The sequence below is a fragment of the Halichoerus grypus genome, chromosome 8 (genome assembly GCF_964656455.1).
Source record: "Halichoerus grypus chromosome 8, mHalGry1.hap1.1, whole genome shotgun sequence".
Classification (NCBI taxonomy): Eukaryota; Metazoa; Chordata; class Mammalia; order Carnivora; family Phocidae; genus Halichoerus; species Halichoerus grypus.
Window position 1 is genome coordinate 64,575,506 of NC_135719.1, and position 13,171 is coordinate 64,588,676.

A 13,171-nucleotide genomic window follows, 5' to 3' on the forward strand; every position below is an offset into this window, starting at 1 on the left:
TGTCTTCCTTATGAAAAGCTCCAAGTTCTCTAATCCCACATCTCTCAAGTGGCATCTAAGCATTTATCTTGAGGATTCACAGATGTGGTTTTAGGGGTCTGTAAATCCCCTGAAAAGGAAAATGAAATTCAGCTCCCAGGTGGTATTATTCATTAAATTATCAAAGATATCCATGATTGAAAAAAGCCAAGAGAAATCTCCTATAAAGGGAGAAGAGAAAGATGCACTTTTTTTTTTTGAGAGAGAGACAGAGAGGGAGAGAGTGAGAGAGAGAGAGAGAGTACAAGCAGGGGGGAGGGGCAAAGGGAGAGGGAGAAGCAGACTCCCCACTGAGCAGGGAGCCCAATGGGGGGCTTGATCCCAGGACCCCGGGATCACGACCTGAGCCAAAGGCAGACACTTAACCAACTGAGCCACCCAGGCACCCCAAGAAAAATACACTTTTTAGAAGAAAAAAAAATCACTAAACCCAGAAAAACTGGCATGATGACCATAAGGCATAATAAGCACCAATTTAATAGAAATAGGCAATGTAAATGAAGGAGAAATCAATGGTTAGGAAGCCCAGGAAGAAACAAGATTGAAGATAGAGTTTCCTTAGTTGTCTCTTCCTTCTTCCATTTGCCCAAACCCTAAGAGTTATAAACCAACTTCTGCAAGTCAGTGGGTTGGGAGGAAACCTTCCACCTCCTCCAGCACTGCAGGGGGCCACAGGCTGACCCAGCCTTCCCGCAACAGTGGGGCAGGCTTTCGAGTCCCAAGTCAGGCTCCATGACCTGTGGCAGGCACCGGCTCGCTGACTACCAGCTGTAGTGGTGGTAGCTGTACAAAGGGGCAAATCACCCCCCCCCCCCCGCCCCAATCTTTTCCTCTCATGGGAGAATCCCTGCAAACCTTCCCTCGCATCTCTAGACGGGAGTATGCCATGACAGGAATGAAAAAGGACCCCGGAATACCACTGAATGAATAGTGAAATACAGCAGCCTAATTAGATGACACCATGAAGGAGAACAAGGCCCCCGGACAGGAGTATGGCAGCTCCAATTTCTGCAGAGACGCTGCTGGGGCTCCGGGAGAAAACAGGGCCAGGGAGGAGGTACAGAGGGGCTTGGGGCAGGAGCACAGCTGGGACCGAGGGCACAGGGATTGCTATGGACACTCCCGTCGTCTCTCCCACAAGTGTCGCGACACCTTCAAAACCCCCAAGAGGCAAGGACAGGGGCCACCGGCTCAGCCCATGCTAAAGGCAGGACCAAACGGAATCATAATTTTGTCTCCTAAAATGGGATCATGATTTTGTCTCCCATTGCCATATTTGGGGAAGATACCTCTTAACGTAGTCTGTTCGATTAAAACAATGGGATGGAGAAAGGCCGTCTACCAAATAGCAAGAAATGTTCCCGGGAACCTGGTTTTCTAGCTGTAATTTTGGACTAAAAGGACATCAAAATTTTCACATGGGAATACAAATCATGCGTTTTAAAACTGCCTGTCGAACTAGGTGTGTGGACAAGGCGAGTCGCTGGTACGTCTGCCTGAAGCATTTGCCTGTGGATGGGGGCACAGTTCATCGGGCTTTCTGCCTCATTTCTCAGTTTCTCAGGGGCTCTGCCTATCAGTATCAGCTTCCCAAGAAGAGATCAGTATCAGCTTCCCAAGAAGAGAACAGTGGCGGAACCATGACCAAGTAGCAAATATTCCAGATAAGAATATTCTGGTACATTTTAAAAGAAACTCTCAGTGGTGCTGACTGACTCTAATAAACATGGTAAGTCATAAACCTCTTCCGTATCAAGAGGCAGGATATAATGATTTGTATATTTTATTTTGACTTTACATGCGGTGTTAAAAACCCAAAGTACATATTATTTACACATCCACAATACAAGTTTACAAGATATCTATACATGTTAAAGTACTCTATAAAACAGTATAGAGCCACTTCACTTTAGGGTTACTTTTTATGCCGTACCATTAAAAAAGATACAATCTGTGTTTACCTTTGCACAAATGGATAAAGCATTTAAAAATTAAATTAACAGGATAGAGACTAGATTTTATGTTAGAAATTTCAACATAAATACCAATAGAACTCACATTACAAACTACAAGGCAGCACAATGTTACAAAATGTTATCCGGGTTCACATAGAGTTACTGTTCCATTTTCCACACGCTGGGATTAATATTGGTAAGGTGAATTCAAACACGTTTGTTGGCGGTGGACTGAATAGTATTTATCGTTGGTTGGTTTAATTTATTATTAATCTGTAATATTTTAGTTGCAAAGCTGACGTGTTTCAAGAACAGAAGTTCTTCCTAGTTTTTGAGTTTCCAGAGATCTCAGGGAATCACGTTCCTTATAAAACAATATTCTCAAAGGAAAAGAATAACTGTATCAGTATTCTACAATCTGTATAAAAATGCTCTGGTCTTCTGCAACCCATCCTCCCCCAAGTGATACAGATCATCAGTGTTATCACAAGAAATCAGTTGAAATTACTTGTCTAAGTCAGGAGCATTCCTCTGCCTTGGTACTTTCTAGATTAGGTTCAATAAACCATGGTGTGGTGTGCAGCATATTAACTGAAACAGTCATCGGGGTTACACATCATCAACTGTAAGTGGCTTCTGCAAAACTACGAATAAATGACTCTACGGTTCCCGCAGGTGTCACATTACCCGAGAAACCTCATTTGACTTCACATTATCACTGTTTCATCCTTAGGAAAGCAGGAGTGGAATGTTTATCATGGCAAAGGATGTAATGCTGCTATTTGGGTGGACTGTTGGACAATTAATTGTTCTAGGTTGTTTTCACGATTTTTTAAAAGTCTTTTCAGGTGCTGGTTGAAAAACATTTACAACTGGCACTCGGTAAATGATGTGCTATACTGAAAACACTTGACATATTTTAGTACTTCTATCATTCTCATGAATAAGGCACAAAATGCACAGATTCAGGTAAACTCACATGTAATATTTACAGTATATTGTCATTACCTGCATGACTTAAAAGAAAATTCTCATATAACACAACATAGACAACATGATTGCACCACTGTTCGGTTTTCAGAGACTCTCTCTGTTAGGCCAATTAGAAATCCTTTCACATCCCCTTCTTTTGTCTTCTGTTTTGTTTTGTTCTTTGATCTTGGGGGTAGGAGGAGTTAAAGGAAGAGAAATTATACTACACAGGAGAAACCAAACAACATCAAAATAAAACCTTATTAGTGTGTCCAAGGTTAAATACAGTGAGTCAGGTTTGGATTCACAGTGGACAGGTAAATTTTACTACTGAATACTGGTTGATAAATCAAGGATACCTCTTAACATCTCTATCTCCTTAAGCTGGCAAGACTGTAATAGAAGTTTTAATGAATAGCAGCACAAAATTACTTAGAACTCTTACATTCTGGCATTGGGGACCATGTGAGTCAAGTGAATCATTTTGATGGTCAAATCAGCCTTGATTTTATTTGTTTCTTTTCTCAAAGCTGAACCCAATGGACTGCTGTGGGAAGAAGTTATTGTCTCTTGTTCAGTCATGCTCAATGTAAACAAGTCCATAGCACAAAAAGATGCAATGGGCACCAAAACAAATCCTAGTGGGTAGAGAACACACACACACTCACACACACATATGCACGAACGCACGCACACAAACGCACACACACCACAGTTCATTGTTGGCATGAAAAAAATGCCACACTTGAAAAAAATGCTACAGTTTGGGTCAAAGACTGAATTTTTAGCAAATCGTTTGGTAATCTACAAGTTCATTTCTTTGAGACATTACCATTGTTTTTTGACATTTGTGCAAGAGGCAAGGTGAATGCATACAATTAAAATGTTCACATTTAATGGGAAGACCACACACAATGGTAGTCTAAGTTGAACCCATTTTCAAGTATTTGCTCACAGATTCTTCTGAGTACTGTATCAGCTCTCTCTACTGGTAGGGTAGCCCCTGGGAGCTACACATCTCTTTAGCTTCAAACAAAAGAAATGGAATGACCAGCACCTTCCTTTGTTTTCGGGCAAGTACACAGAAGCTTTGCTGTTGTAGCTACATGTGGCAAGTTCTGATGTTGCCAAAGTTAGAAAGAGTTTCTTTGGCCACTTGGTTCTCTTAAAATACAAGGGAGTCTCTTATCTTAAGGTACCCTTACAACATCATCCTCTCAACAACATGGACAGGATAAAGCCACACGGAGAATAGCACACTTGAGGCCTAGTAAGTGTATTTGTTCAGTGGTCTGACAGACGTGGTTTGAGGAACAAATGAAGGCTTTGGTGGCACATCAGGTTTTAAGGACGGTGTCCTCTTTAGTCCCGTCCTAGGAAGGGTGCCATTACTTGTATAGCTGCTCTGTCTGGAGAGGGAAGGCTGCAGATGAACACTCACTGGCGTGCCCTGAATATAGTCCACCTTAGCCCCAGTGGGGGTGGGCATGTACCCTCCACGGTTCATACTAGGCTGTCTAGACAACAAAACACCATTTGGTGAGTTTAAGTTTTTAGGCATTGCAGATATAGAGTGCCTCTGCGAGGAATTTTTGTGATAACCCCTTTGTCTTTCCAGAGATGTCATTGGGACTCCAGGAGTGGTGGGGACGTCCACTCGCTTGGTTGGGCTATTTCTGGGGAGAGTTGAAGGAGGAGAGTATAGTGATGCCTCCCGGTTGGGGACCTTGGGTGGGACCTCAGACATAGGTCCCACAGGATCCAGCATTAGGGTCTGGTGGGCCATCTGGATATCTCCCATGATGGCTTTGGGGTTGCTGTTTGGGTCATTTAGATGCTTCAGGAGATCATTGAGGGTATTTCTGGAATCCACAGAACGCCGGTGATCTCTTTTACTGGATGACTTGGTAAGTGGGTGGTCAATGTTTTGAAGCTTCTTTTCAGCTTTGTGAGCATTGGAGTTTGAGAAAGACATGTTGTAGTCATGAGTAGCATTAGGAAGAACAATGGCACTGGGGATATGCCCGTGACTTAATGGGGAATGGGGTGGTGGACTAGAAGGGAAAAACTGTGGGGTTTCTTTCCTTGAAGCCCCATGGCCATGGGCCTTGTCTGAGTGGCTCTTCATGGCCTGCAGGGTCTTCTGGTGAAGCACAGGTGTAGACTCAGGCGTGGGGAGAGCAGCCAGTTCGGGAGGTTGGCCCCGATGGTCCATCACCATGGATTTAGTATCTCCGTTGGGAGGCAACTCTTTCCGACTGGTCAGCAGGTTACTGTACAATTTGGGAGAATCGATATTCTGTTGATATTCCTTGACTGGGCTGTCAAAGAGACCATTCAGTTTGGCAAAACTTCCACTGGAGTCTGTGCACGACTGGGCAGATTCTGCATCTTTATGAATCTTTCTGTTTTTCCGAACAAACAGGTCACGATAGCAGTATACTGCCACACCTGCAATGAATGCACCCAAAACAAAAGCGGCAAAGACACAGGTGATGAGGACATTCATGTGGACCATCTGGTTGGACTCCCCCGACTGGACCTCCCATCGCACACCTGCAACAGACACGCAGAAACAGAGTCTGAGTGAGCTGCTTCTTTCCAACGATATGAGCCAGCAAATGGCTTCCATTGAGCCAATACTACCTTCTCATGGTCCATATGCTTAGCCTGGAGGGTCAGGGAGACTCTCAAATTCTCATCTATTTATTTTTCTTGAGTCATGATCGGATCCCCAGAGACATATACGATTGCTGCAAATGCCAGGATAACTCTGATCTCCCACTGATCCGTATGCATGTGTGTTTTTCCCCGAAATCCCTTCTAAGTAGTTGTTATCTAACATTCAAAATTTTAAGAGTTTGGGGGTCTAAAAATTAGAGTTAGAAAGTACGTATTTTCTAAATGGCCAATTTAGAAATGCTTCGAAGTGTTTTGTCTCATGATTTTCTCCTAATTCGTAAGTCAGGATTACTGGGCAACTGCTGGAATTAGGAAAATGTATGGGTTGGCATAAATGTACATTATGCTAAAATAAGTATGCTAAAATAACTATGCTATCTTAACTAGAAAAGACACACAACTGGTTCACAAACAAAAAGCGCCTGCTTGGTCGTTGCTAGCTACAAATACGGACTTCCATGTTTGCTTTGATATTTTTTTTTCATTCCATCTTGGAGTGAATTACTCTTGAATTGCTTGCTATGAAAGAAATCCAGAGAGTCTAGAGAAGTATAATATGTAGTAGTTAAGTGATATTATCCAATTGTCTTGAGATATTTAGGAAATATTTAAGTTAGACTAGAAGAAGAGTGGATTAGTTTGTAATTGTTGGGATTTTTAATGCAACCACAGACATCTAACAGTCAATCAAAGAAATGTTAGTTCAAGAGGTATCCAAGTCTGTTACATGCTATAAGCACAGCTATCCCAGGATAAGGTTAAATCAGAGTAATTTTGAAGATTCTGTTGCTTTAGGTTAGTACTAAGGCCTTTGAACATTAGTTGCTTTTAATCAATGTTCGGGATTATGGAATTCAGTGGCACTCGGAAAGACAAAGAAAGAAAAGTAGAAGGAAATGATACTACTGAAGGAAACAAAACAGAAAGAATGATTATAAAACTGTTTACAATGAAAACGTGTAAAACCCAAATCAACAGACGTAAATCATAAATGACAATGTACTGGCATAAAAACTGATTGGAAACCTGATACCGTAGTTTGCTAAGCACCAAAGAAGAGATTTTTTTTTTTTTCCCAGAGTAATATGTCTACTAAGCTAGCTCACCAGGCAGCTGTTTTATAACTGCTTCTATTAAGGGCTGAAAGTGATAGTTATGGACAAGTGCTCTGTTATGTTTTATTGCTTGTGACATTCAAGCAACTCACTAGCACCTTGCATATCCTTTTCATATTGCATATGGAATCGAAGCTAAACAGAAGGCTGGGAAAGGCTATTAGACAAAACATCTGATACCAGGATATTTGCAATTAATGAGTTTGGTGTTTTGATGTTGTTGGGGTGGTCCTGGAAATTCTCTGACACTGAGCAGCCTCTCAGCATCTTCAGGCAGAAACCAACACAGACTAGATTGTCTGAGGGGCCATCTTCTCAACCTTTTCTTTCACAGCTTTCCACCTCTTTGGTCTGTGAAGGGACGCACTCCATACAAGCACAGAAACCGGAGTGAGGGCAGCCAGGGGAGGTGGCGTGAATAACAGCAGAGCTGTGTCAGTCCACCCCCGGGAAACCCTACATCCACCAGCTTCTCAGAGATATCAGGAATCAGGTTTCCACTCAGCAAGAGATGAGTTCCCTGGTGAGGCCTTACCCTTTGGGATACCTGATAAAGGATCAGTAAAATCAGAAGTGTTTGGGTCATCTTGAACTACAAATTTCCGGGAGCTCGTCAGTTTAGGTCTCCAGGTATCAATCACTTTAGGTGTAATTTCTGGGATACTTGCCATTGTGGTAACAGATGATGAAGATACCTCCATGTCTGTGGTGGCAAACAGATTTTTATTAACGTGGGTAGTGCTGATAGATTTCTCTGATCTGTTGCATTTTTAAGTAAAGTTTCAATCAATTTTATGAGAAAGCCTGTTCTAGGATTTCATAAAAAAAAACACATTCAAAGAGACTATACGAAACCTCTTTCTTGCAAGGGAAAAAGAAAAACTAAAAATTAACCATAAAGACAAATTAAGCGGATTTCAAAACTAGAGACACTGAAAACGCTCCTACCGAAGCCCCTATGTGATGAATGACCCTCGTGGAAAAGGTAATACAAATCCCAAAGATGAACTGCTCCTTTCTCGTCTTTTTGTGAGATGGCATCAGTTCATTTCTTTTTGTGTCTATGTCTAAAAGCATTGTCCTGGACGGTTGGAGACTGTGGATCCTTCACTGGGGAACCTACGGGGTAACTTCGCCAGGAAACACCTGCGTGAACACTTGACTTCTGACCCACTGGAGCAGGTTGTTGTGTGTCTACCACGGACCTCCCGTCCATCTGTGCAGTGAGGCCTCCCACCATCCGCGGTAAAGCACTGAAGCAGGGAGGAACCTCACCTGGGCTTTTCAACATGCTCAGGGAATTTCTTCCAAAGAATTAGCAGCAACTCATGCAAAAGAAATGGCATTTATAAACTGAATAAGGATGCTCTGATACGTAAGATCTGGCATCCTTTTCTCCCTTTTGAGGAATGAAACTGCTGTGAGCTTTAGAAGCAGCAGGAGGACCGGAAGGAACTGAACCTCTTAGCACGTGTGTTACTGATTTCCACAAAGTAGCTTTTCCCTCAGAATGTAAGCATACGGTTTTAGGTTAAAATTCTGGAGACCCCCGTTCAGACTGGTGCAATGGTCGCAGATGAAGACTCCAAAACAGATACAGACAGACGGGCACGGAGAGCCCACTGAACACCTTCATACATCAGATACCAGCTTCATTCAACGGGAGCCTTCTGCACACCACCGAGACCACAACATTCAAAGATTCCCGGGCTCACTGCAAACCATTCAAAAAAAGATGTCTAAAATGTATAAATACACATTTTGGGGAAATGTGTATTTGTTTACTAGGCCTTAGGAGAGGTGAGGAGAGAAGGGGGAAACAATGAAATTCTGCCATCCATTCAGTATAGATGGCCAGAGGGAGCATCCACAATGCACAGGGGTGAGAGAGAAGAAAAGCTTGGGTGGGCGGACGTGCAGCTGGAATGCAGTCTACGTGAATCCATTTGATTTTTCTTACGGGATGTGCCTTGGTCAATGATGAACTGTTAACATGCTACACAGGGGTGGAGTGCTGAGTAAGAAAAAGTCTTTCAGTACCATCGGTGGGATTATGAGTGAAAGCAGAAACATGAAAGGCTGCCAAACTGCGCAAAAGGAGGGGAGAAGGGGCTGAAAATGCTGAACTGAAGGAAAGAAAAGGTTGTTAATTCAAAAAAATTAAAAAAAACTAACCAGATGTTGGACCGCCAAATATTTTGTAATCTGGTGTAGTTGAAGTAGGCAAAATTTCTAAAAGAATTAAAGGAACAAGTAATCAGTAAAAAGTAACCAAAAGAAAGCAAAATTTATGAATTCCAATTAACTAAAAAAGTCAAAAGAAAAGACTATAAATTAAAAGATTAACCTACTGGTTAGACTACCTTTCTCTAGATTTTCTACAAAATTGTAAACGGTGAAGGAAAAAAAAAAAAAAGTAAGATTCTTCTCTAACGCATCCCCATGACCAAACAGCTCAGCTTTTGCGAAGTTTAAGTTAAATGCTAGGTGGTATGTGTCCTGAGCCATTAAAAGGCTGATTGTAAAATAATGTTCACGTGCAAATGTGGTCAAAAAGAACTGCTAGAAGGAGAAGGAAGATCCGGGCTTACCATGGCAGTCCCCTAGGTGGGCCGTGTTGCCGTATTCTGTGTCTTGTTCGTATCCTCCAGCGCTGTGGTTATGGAAAGCAAAGAAGTCTTCGGTTAACAGCCTTCATAGGGACATAAGTGACAACCAGAGCAGAACCAAGAACACAGACCGATTAGTAAGAATGGGCGGAGAGAAAAAAATGGACATTTCAACACAGCTTGCTAAAACGAGTATTTCTTCTTTCAACATCTGGCCACTAGAATGTTTAAGAGAGGAGAGAGAATCGTTTGTTCTCTCCATCCATTTCCCTCAGGTATTATGCTGTCTACAATCTTCCTTCCTTATTACAGCCCCAGATCTGATCTTTTCTTTTCTCTTTTCTTTTTTACTTCTCCCATATCAAAAAAAGAAAAGAGAGGAAGGAAAGAACAAAAGTAGTATTACTGGAATTTTTCTTAAATGTCTAGCTTTAGAGACCCCCGAGAAGACAGAGGCAGCTCTCCGAAGATCCTGGCTAATGTGACAGAGCATACTTACAGCATCCCTGGGGTCACTCTGCCACAGGTGCCCTGGCTTAACCAGCCACAGTACGGGTCCCGAGATGCAACACAAGACCTGTATAAAAACCAAACAGAATGGAACTTGGATTTTCTCATCATCAAAGGTCACGACGCTGCAAGACCCATGGTAAGGAAAGAAACATCAGCTTACTTTTTACAGGATCCGTAACGCTCACAGCGACTGAGGGGGAGGCGAATAACGCAGCTGGAGAACGCCACGTACACAGCGTGATGGTCTTTATCCAACTGTAATGAGATGACCTTTCTGTCCTCCTCATTCTCAGCATTACACCTGTATTTGGGGATACATTTGAAGCCCTATGTTTAGGAAGTCGAAAGCTACACGAAATATGCAAGGCAAGTGGGGTTTGGCTTTGCAATTACTAAGAGCTGGGAGATCCTGAGGGATATTCTCAGTAGCAAACCAGTTAAGTACATAGTTTGGGAAGTAATAATTCTAGAATTGGTTAAACTTCAGGTTGGACAAAGAGTTGTTTTTTTTTGTTTGTTTGTTTGTTTTAAGATTGCTTTCTTGTTCTGGTGACGGAAGGGAACTGTGTTTGTGAAGACCACTTTAGACCAAAGGGAAAGAAAAAGGCCAGGGTTTCAATGCACTTAAATCTTGCTGGGCTAGATGTTTCTGATCTCTTTAGTCTCCTTTGCTCCATTTCTCTCACCTACTTGTTGTTTGTTTTAACGGTCCAGTTATCTTTTGTATCAGTGGTTGGAAGACTTGCATTGTGAGCGTGCGCATGTGCATACTTGCAACCAACTGTCTGCCGCAGGCAGCGGCCGAAAATAAACCTGCGGGGCATCAGGGGTGGCTACTAACACGCCATCACTGCCCATAGGTGGAAGAAATGAGGGCTGGATTATTTTTAAACGAATCCACTGCCCACCATCCTAGCCCTAGTGGACTCAGGAAAAACAACAAACTCAGGATTTATTTCCCTAAGGAAAGACAAAACCAAACCAAACACTAATATGCCCAACCACTGCTAATTTCTGGGGCGCAAAGGAAATTACTAGATGAAATACACGCCGGAAAGTTTCGAGCCGTGCTGAAAAGCCTTCTCGTAAAATATACCTACTTTGCATGGTTGTATGCTTCAATCTCTTCCAGCAATACACTGTCATTCAAAGAGAAAGGACTGGTCTTTGCCAAAACTTTAAGCACCACGCCAGCTTCAGAGCCAACAAAGATGACTGTGTAGTTCTGGTGGGGCCCGGCAGTGTGGTCGACGGCGATGGCCGTCAGTCTGTACCTGCCAGAGGAGGTAGGCCAAGTCAGAGGGGGGGCCGATGGGAAGAGAAGGTGTTAGAGGGGCGGGGCTGCTGTTCCAGCGGTATTACCTGATCCGGGTCTTTGTGAACCAGGGCTCGTCGGCAACGGGTGGGACGGCAGAGTCCATCAGCGGGTGGGATTTGATGAACGACAGGGTTTCATCAGGGAAATCGATGGAGGTTTTATAAGCTTCGGCAAGGCCATGCTTTGCACAACAGCCAGGCCTGAAAGGAAAACAGTGTGTTTTTTCCCCCTCACAAACTGTATCTAGGGGAGAAGTGTCCATTCTGAAAGAAGAGGCCGAGAAAGAAAGGAGAATGGGCAAAACCAGAGGAGTAGCGCTCTCTCCCTGCGCTCAGAAGGCTCTCCGCATTCACCCCCGCGGGGCTCAGTGGACTGGCTCTGTCTGCAGTGCCCCCCCCCCCCGCCCCGCGGACCCCTTCCTGGCACGGGAGGTTGGTCCCCCTGCTCTCTGAGGATGGATGCTTCCAGTGACCAGAGGGTTTTGTTAAAGACAAAAACCACTTTCTGTCTTTTTTTTCTTTACCTTGGCTTCGGTACTTTGTCTTCGGGGACTGCTGTCCACACAGAATCTGGGGTTTTCTGTTCTTTAAACCGTCCTTTGAATACTTTTTCAATGTCATCCATGCTAAATGCACACACTGCAGACCCAGGAATGCTGCAAAGGGGGACAGCATCAGGGAAAGCATCCAACAACAGGAGGCCCACTCCTGGGTCCCAGAAGCATGCACAGAACAGCTTGAGAAGTGCCAGGGCTCGGTTCTCACCTGTTGAGCTGTGTGGTGAACACCCCGACCACAGTGGGGATGCCATTGATTTGTATGATGTCTGTAATAGACTGCAGAACATCAAAGTAGAAAAACGAATCTCCGGGGACAGAGCAGTTAAGCCGAGCCTTCAGAAATGAAGTCCAGTGTTTCTCCAGGACCCGCTGGGAGCCACCCATGTCATTTTTACAGATGCGGGCCACACGGGAATACACAGCCTGCCCAGGGGATGAGAGCAAAGCCACAGGGTTATGCGCAGGGAGGGGGAACGGAAAGGAAAAGTTGCTATTTAACACAAAAGTGCTAAAGATACGTCTGGCTCGAAAGAATCTAGCAATCTTTTCTCTAGGGATTTGTCTGGTAAGAAGGTAAACTAGATTTACCTGGGAGAAAAGAGGGCCATTTTCCTGTTCTGCCAAACGAGCTCCCCAAGAAGTAAGCTGTCGATCTGGCTGGGGGAATGCGAACCATCCCCACACTTGGTCTCCCACTTGGTCTCTTAGATCGCTAATGAAATGTGCCATCCTTAAACTTGGCAAAACGAGGCTGCGATGCTTTAAAATTATACGGGCTTTTACTGAAGCCCTCAAAATTGAATAGGGGCCTCTACTTTCCATCCTGCCTTTTGATGCTGAGAGAGAACAAACGATCAACAGATTTCTAAAGCGTTAAAGAAGCATCCATAGCTCAAGGGTGCCTGTAGAACACTCTCGGCGGTGACAGAAAAAATGAAACCATCTCAAGGCCTAAGGTTGCTATTCTCACGCTGGCCATTGTTCAGGTGTTTTCCCGCAATTATTCTCATGATAAGCAATTCACTTCTCTGCACTTGGCCCTAAATGCACTGAGTGCTGGAAACCACGCAAACAGCAAAACTCTACCAAAGCGGGCTCAATTCCATGCAGTACAAGTCCAGGATACAAGTCAAGTGCATATACTTGCCTTGCCTAAATTATTATGTTCCACAGCAATTTCTCGAAAGAAGAAATAGACAAAGTTTCCATATTCTATGGCATGAAGAAAATGTGGCTCTGAAAGAGAAATCGAAAACAAACTGGTTCTTAAAGGATAGTTCAATTAGCACAAGACCCCGGCTGCTCAGCATGACTGACAGACGACACATAGCTACACACAAACTAGTGAGAACCCCAATATGCCAACGCACTCAAGGAGTCCCAGTATGGGTGTGTTGAAGCTTCAAGGA

General features: G+C 43.6%; 1 protein-coding gene across 13 annotated transcripts in view; it reads right to left on the minus strand.

The window, feature by feature from the left end:
* Positions 1-1,806: 1,806 nt before the first annotated feature.
* SEMA6D (semaphorin 6D) overlaps positions 1,807-13,171 on the minus strand; it is a 590,398-nt gene continuing 579,033 nt past the window's right edge. For 5 of the 13 annotated variants that reach the window (XM_078079392.1, XM_078079394.1, XM_078079393.1 and 2 more), the window contains 11 exons: positions 12,910-12,998; positions 11,968-12,185; positions 11,727-11,858; positions 11,248-11,403; positions 10,986-11,159; positions 10,046-10,186; positions 9,872-9,949; positions 9,355-9,455; positions 8,939-8,995; positions 7,299-7,466; positions 1,807-5,522 (listed from right to left, as the gene is read on the minus strand). In XM_078079392.1, coding sequence (XP_077935518.1) covers positions 4,234-5,522; positions 7,299-7,466; positions 8,939-8,995; positions 9,355-9,455; positions 9,872-9,949; positions 10,046-10,186; positions 10,986-11,159; positions 11,248-11,403; positions 11,727-11,858; positions 11,968-12,185; positions 12,910-12,998 — 2,603 coding nt within the window. In that variant the 3' untranslated portion in view covers positions 1,807-4,233. The remainder of the gene's footprint in view (positions 5,523-7,298; positions 7,467-8,938; positions 8,996-9,354; positions 9,456-9,871; positions 9,950-10,045; positions 10,187-10,985; positions 11,160-11,247; positions 11,404-11,726; positions 11,859-11,967; positions 12,186-12,909; positions 12,999-13,171) is intronic. The other 8 variants (XM_078079395.1, XM_078079396.1, XM_078079397.1 and 5 more) reach the window with 8 other exon arrangements.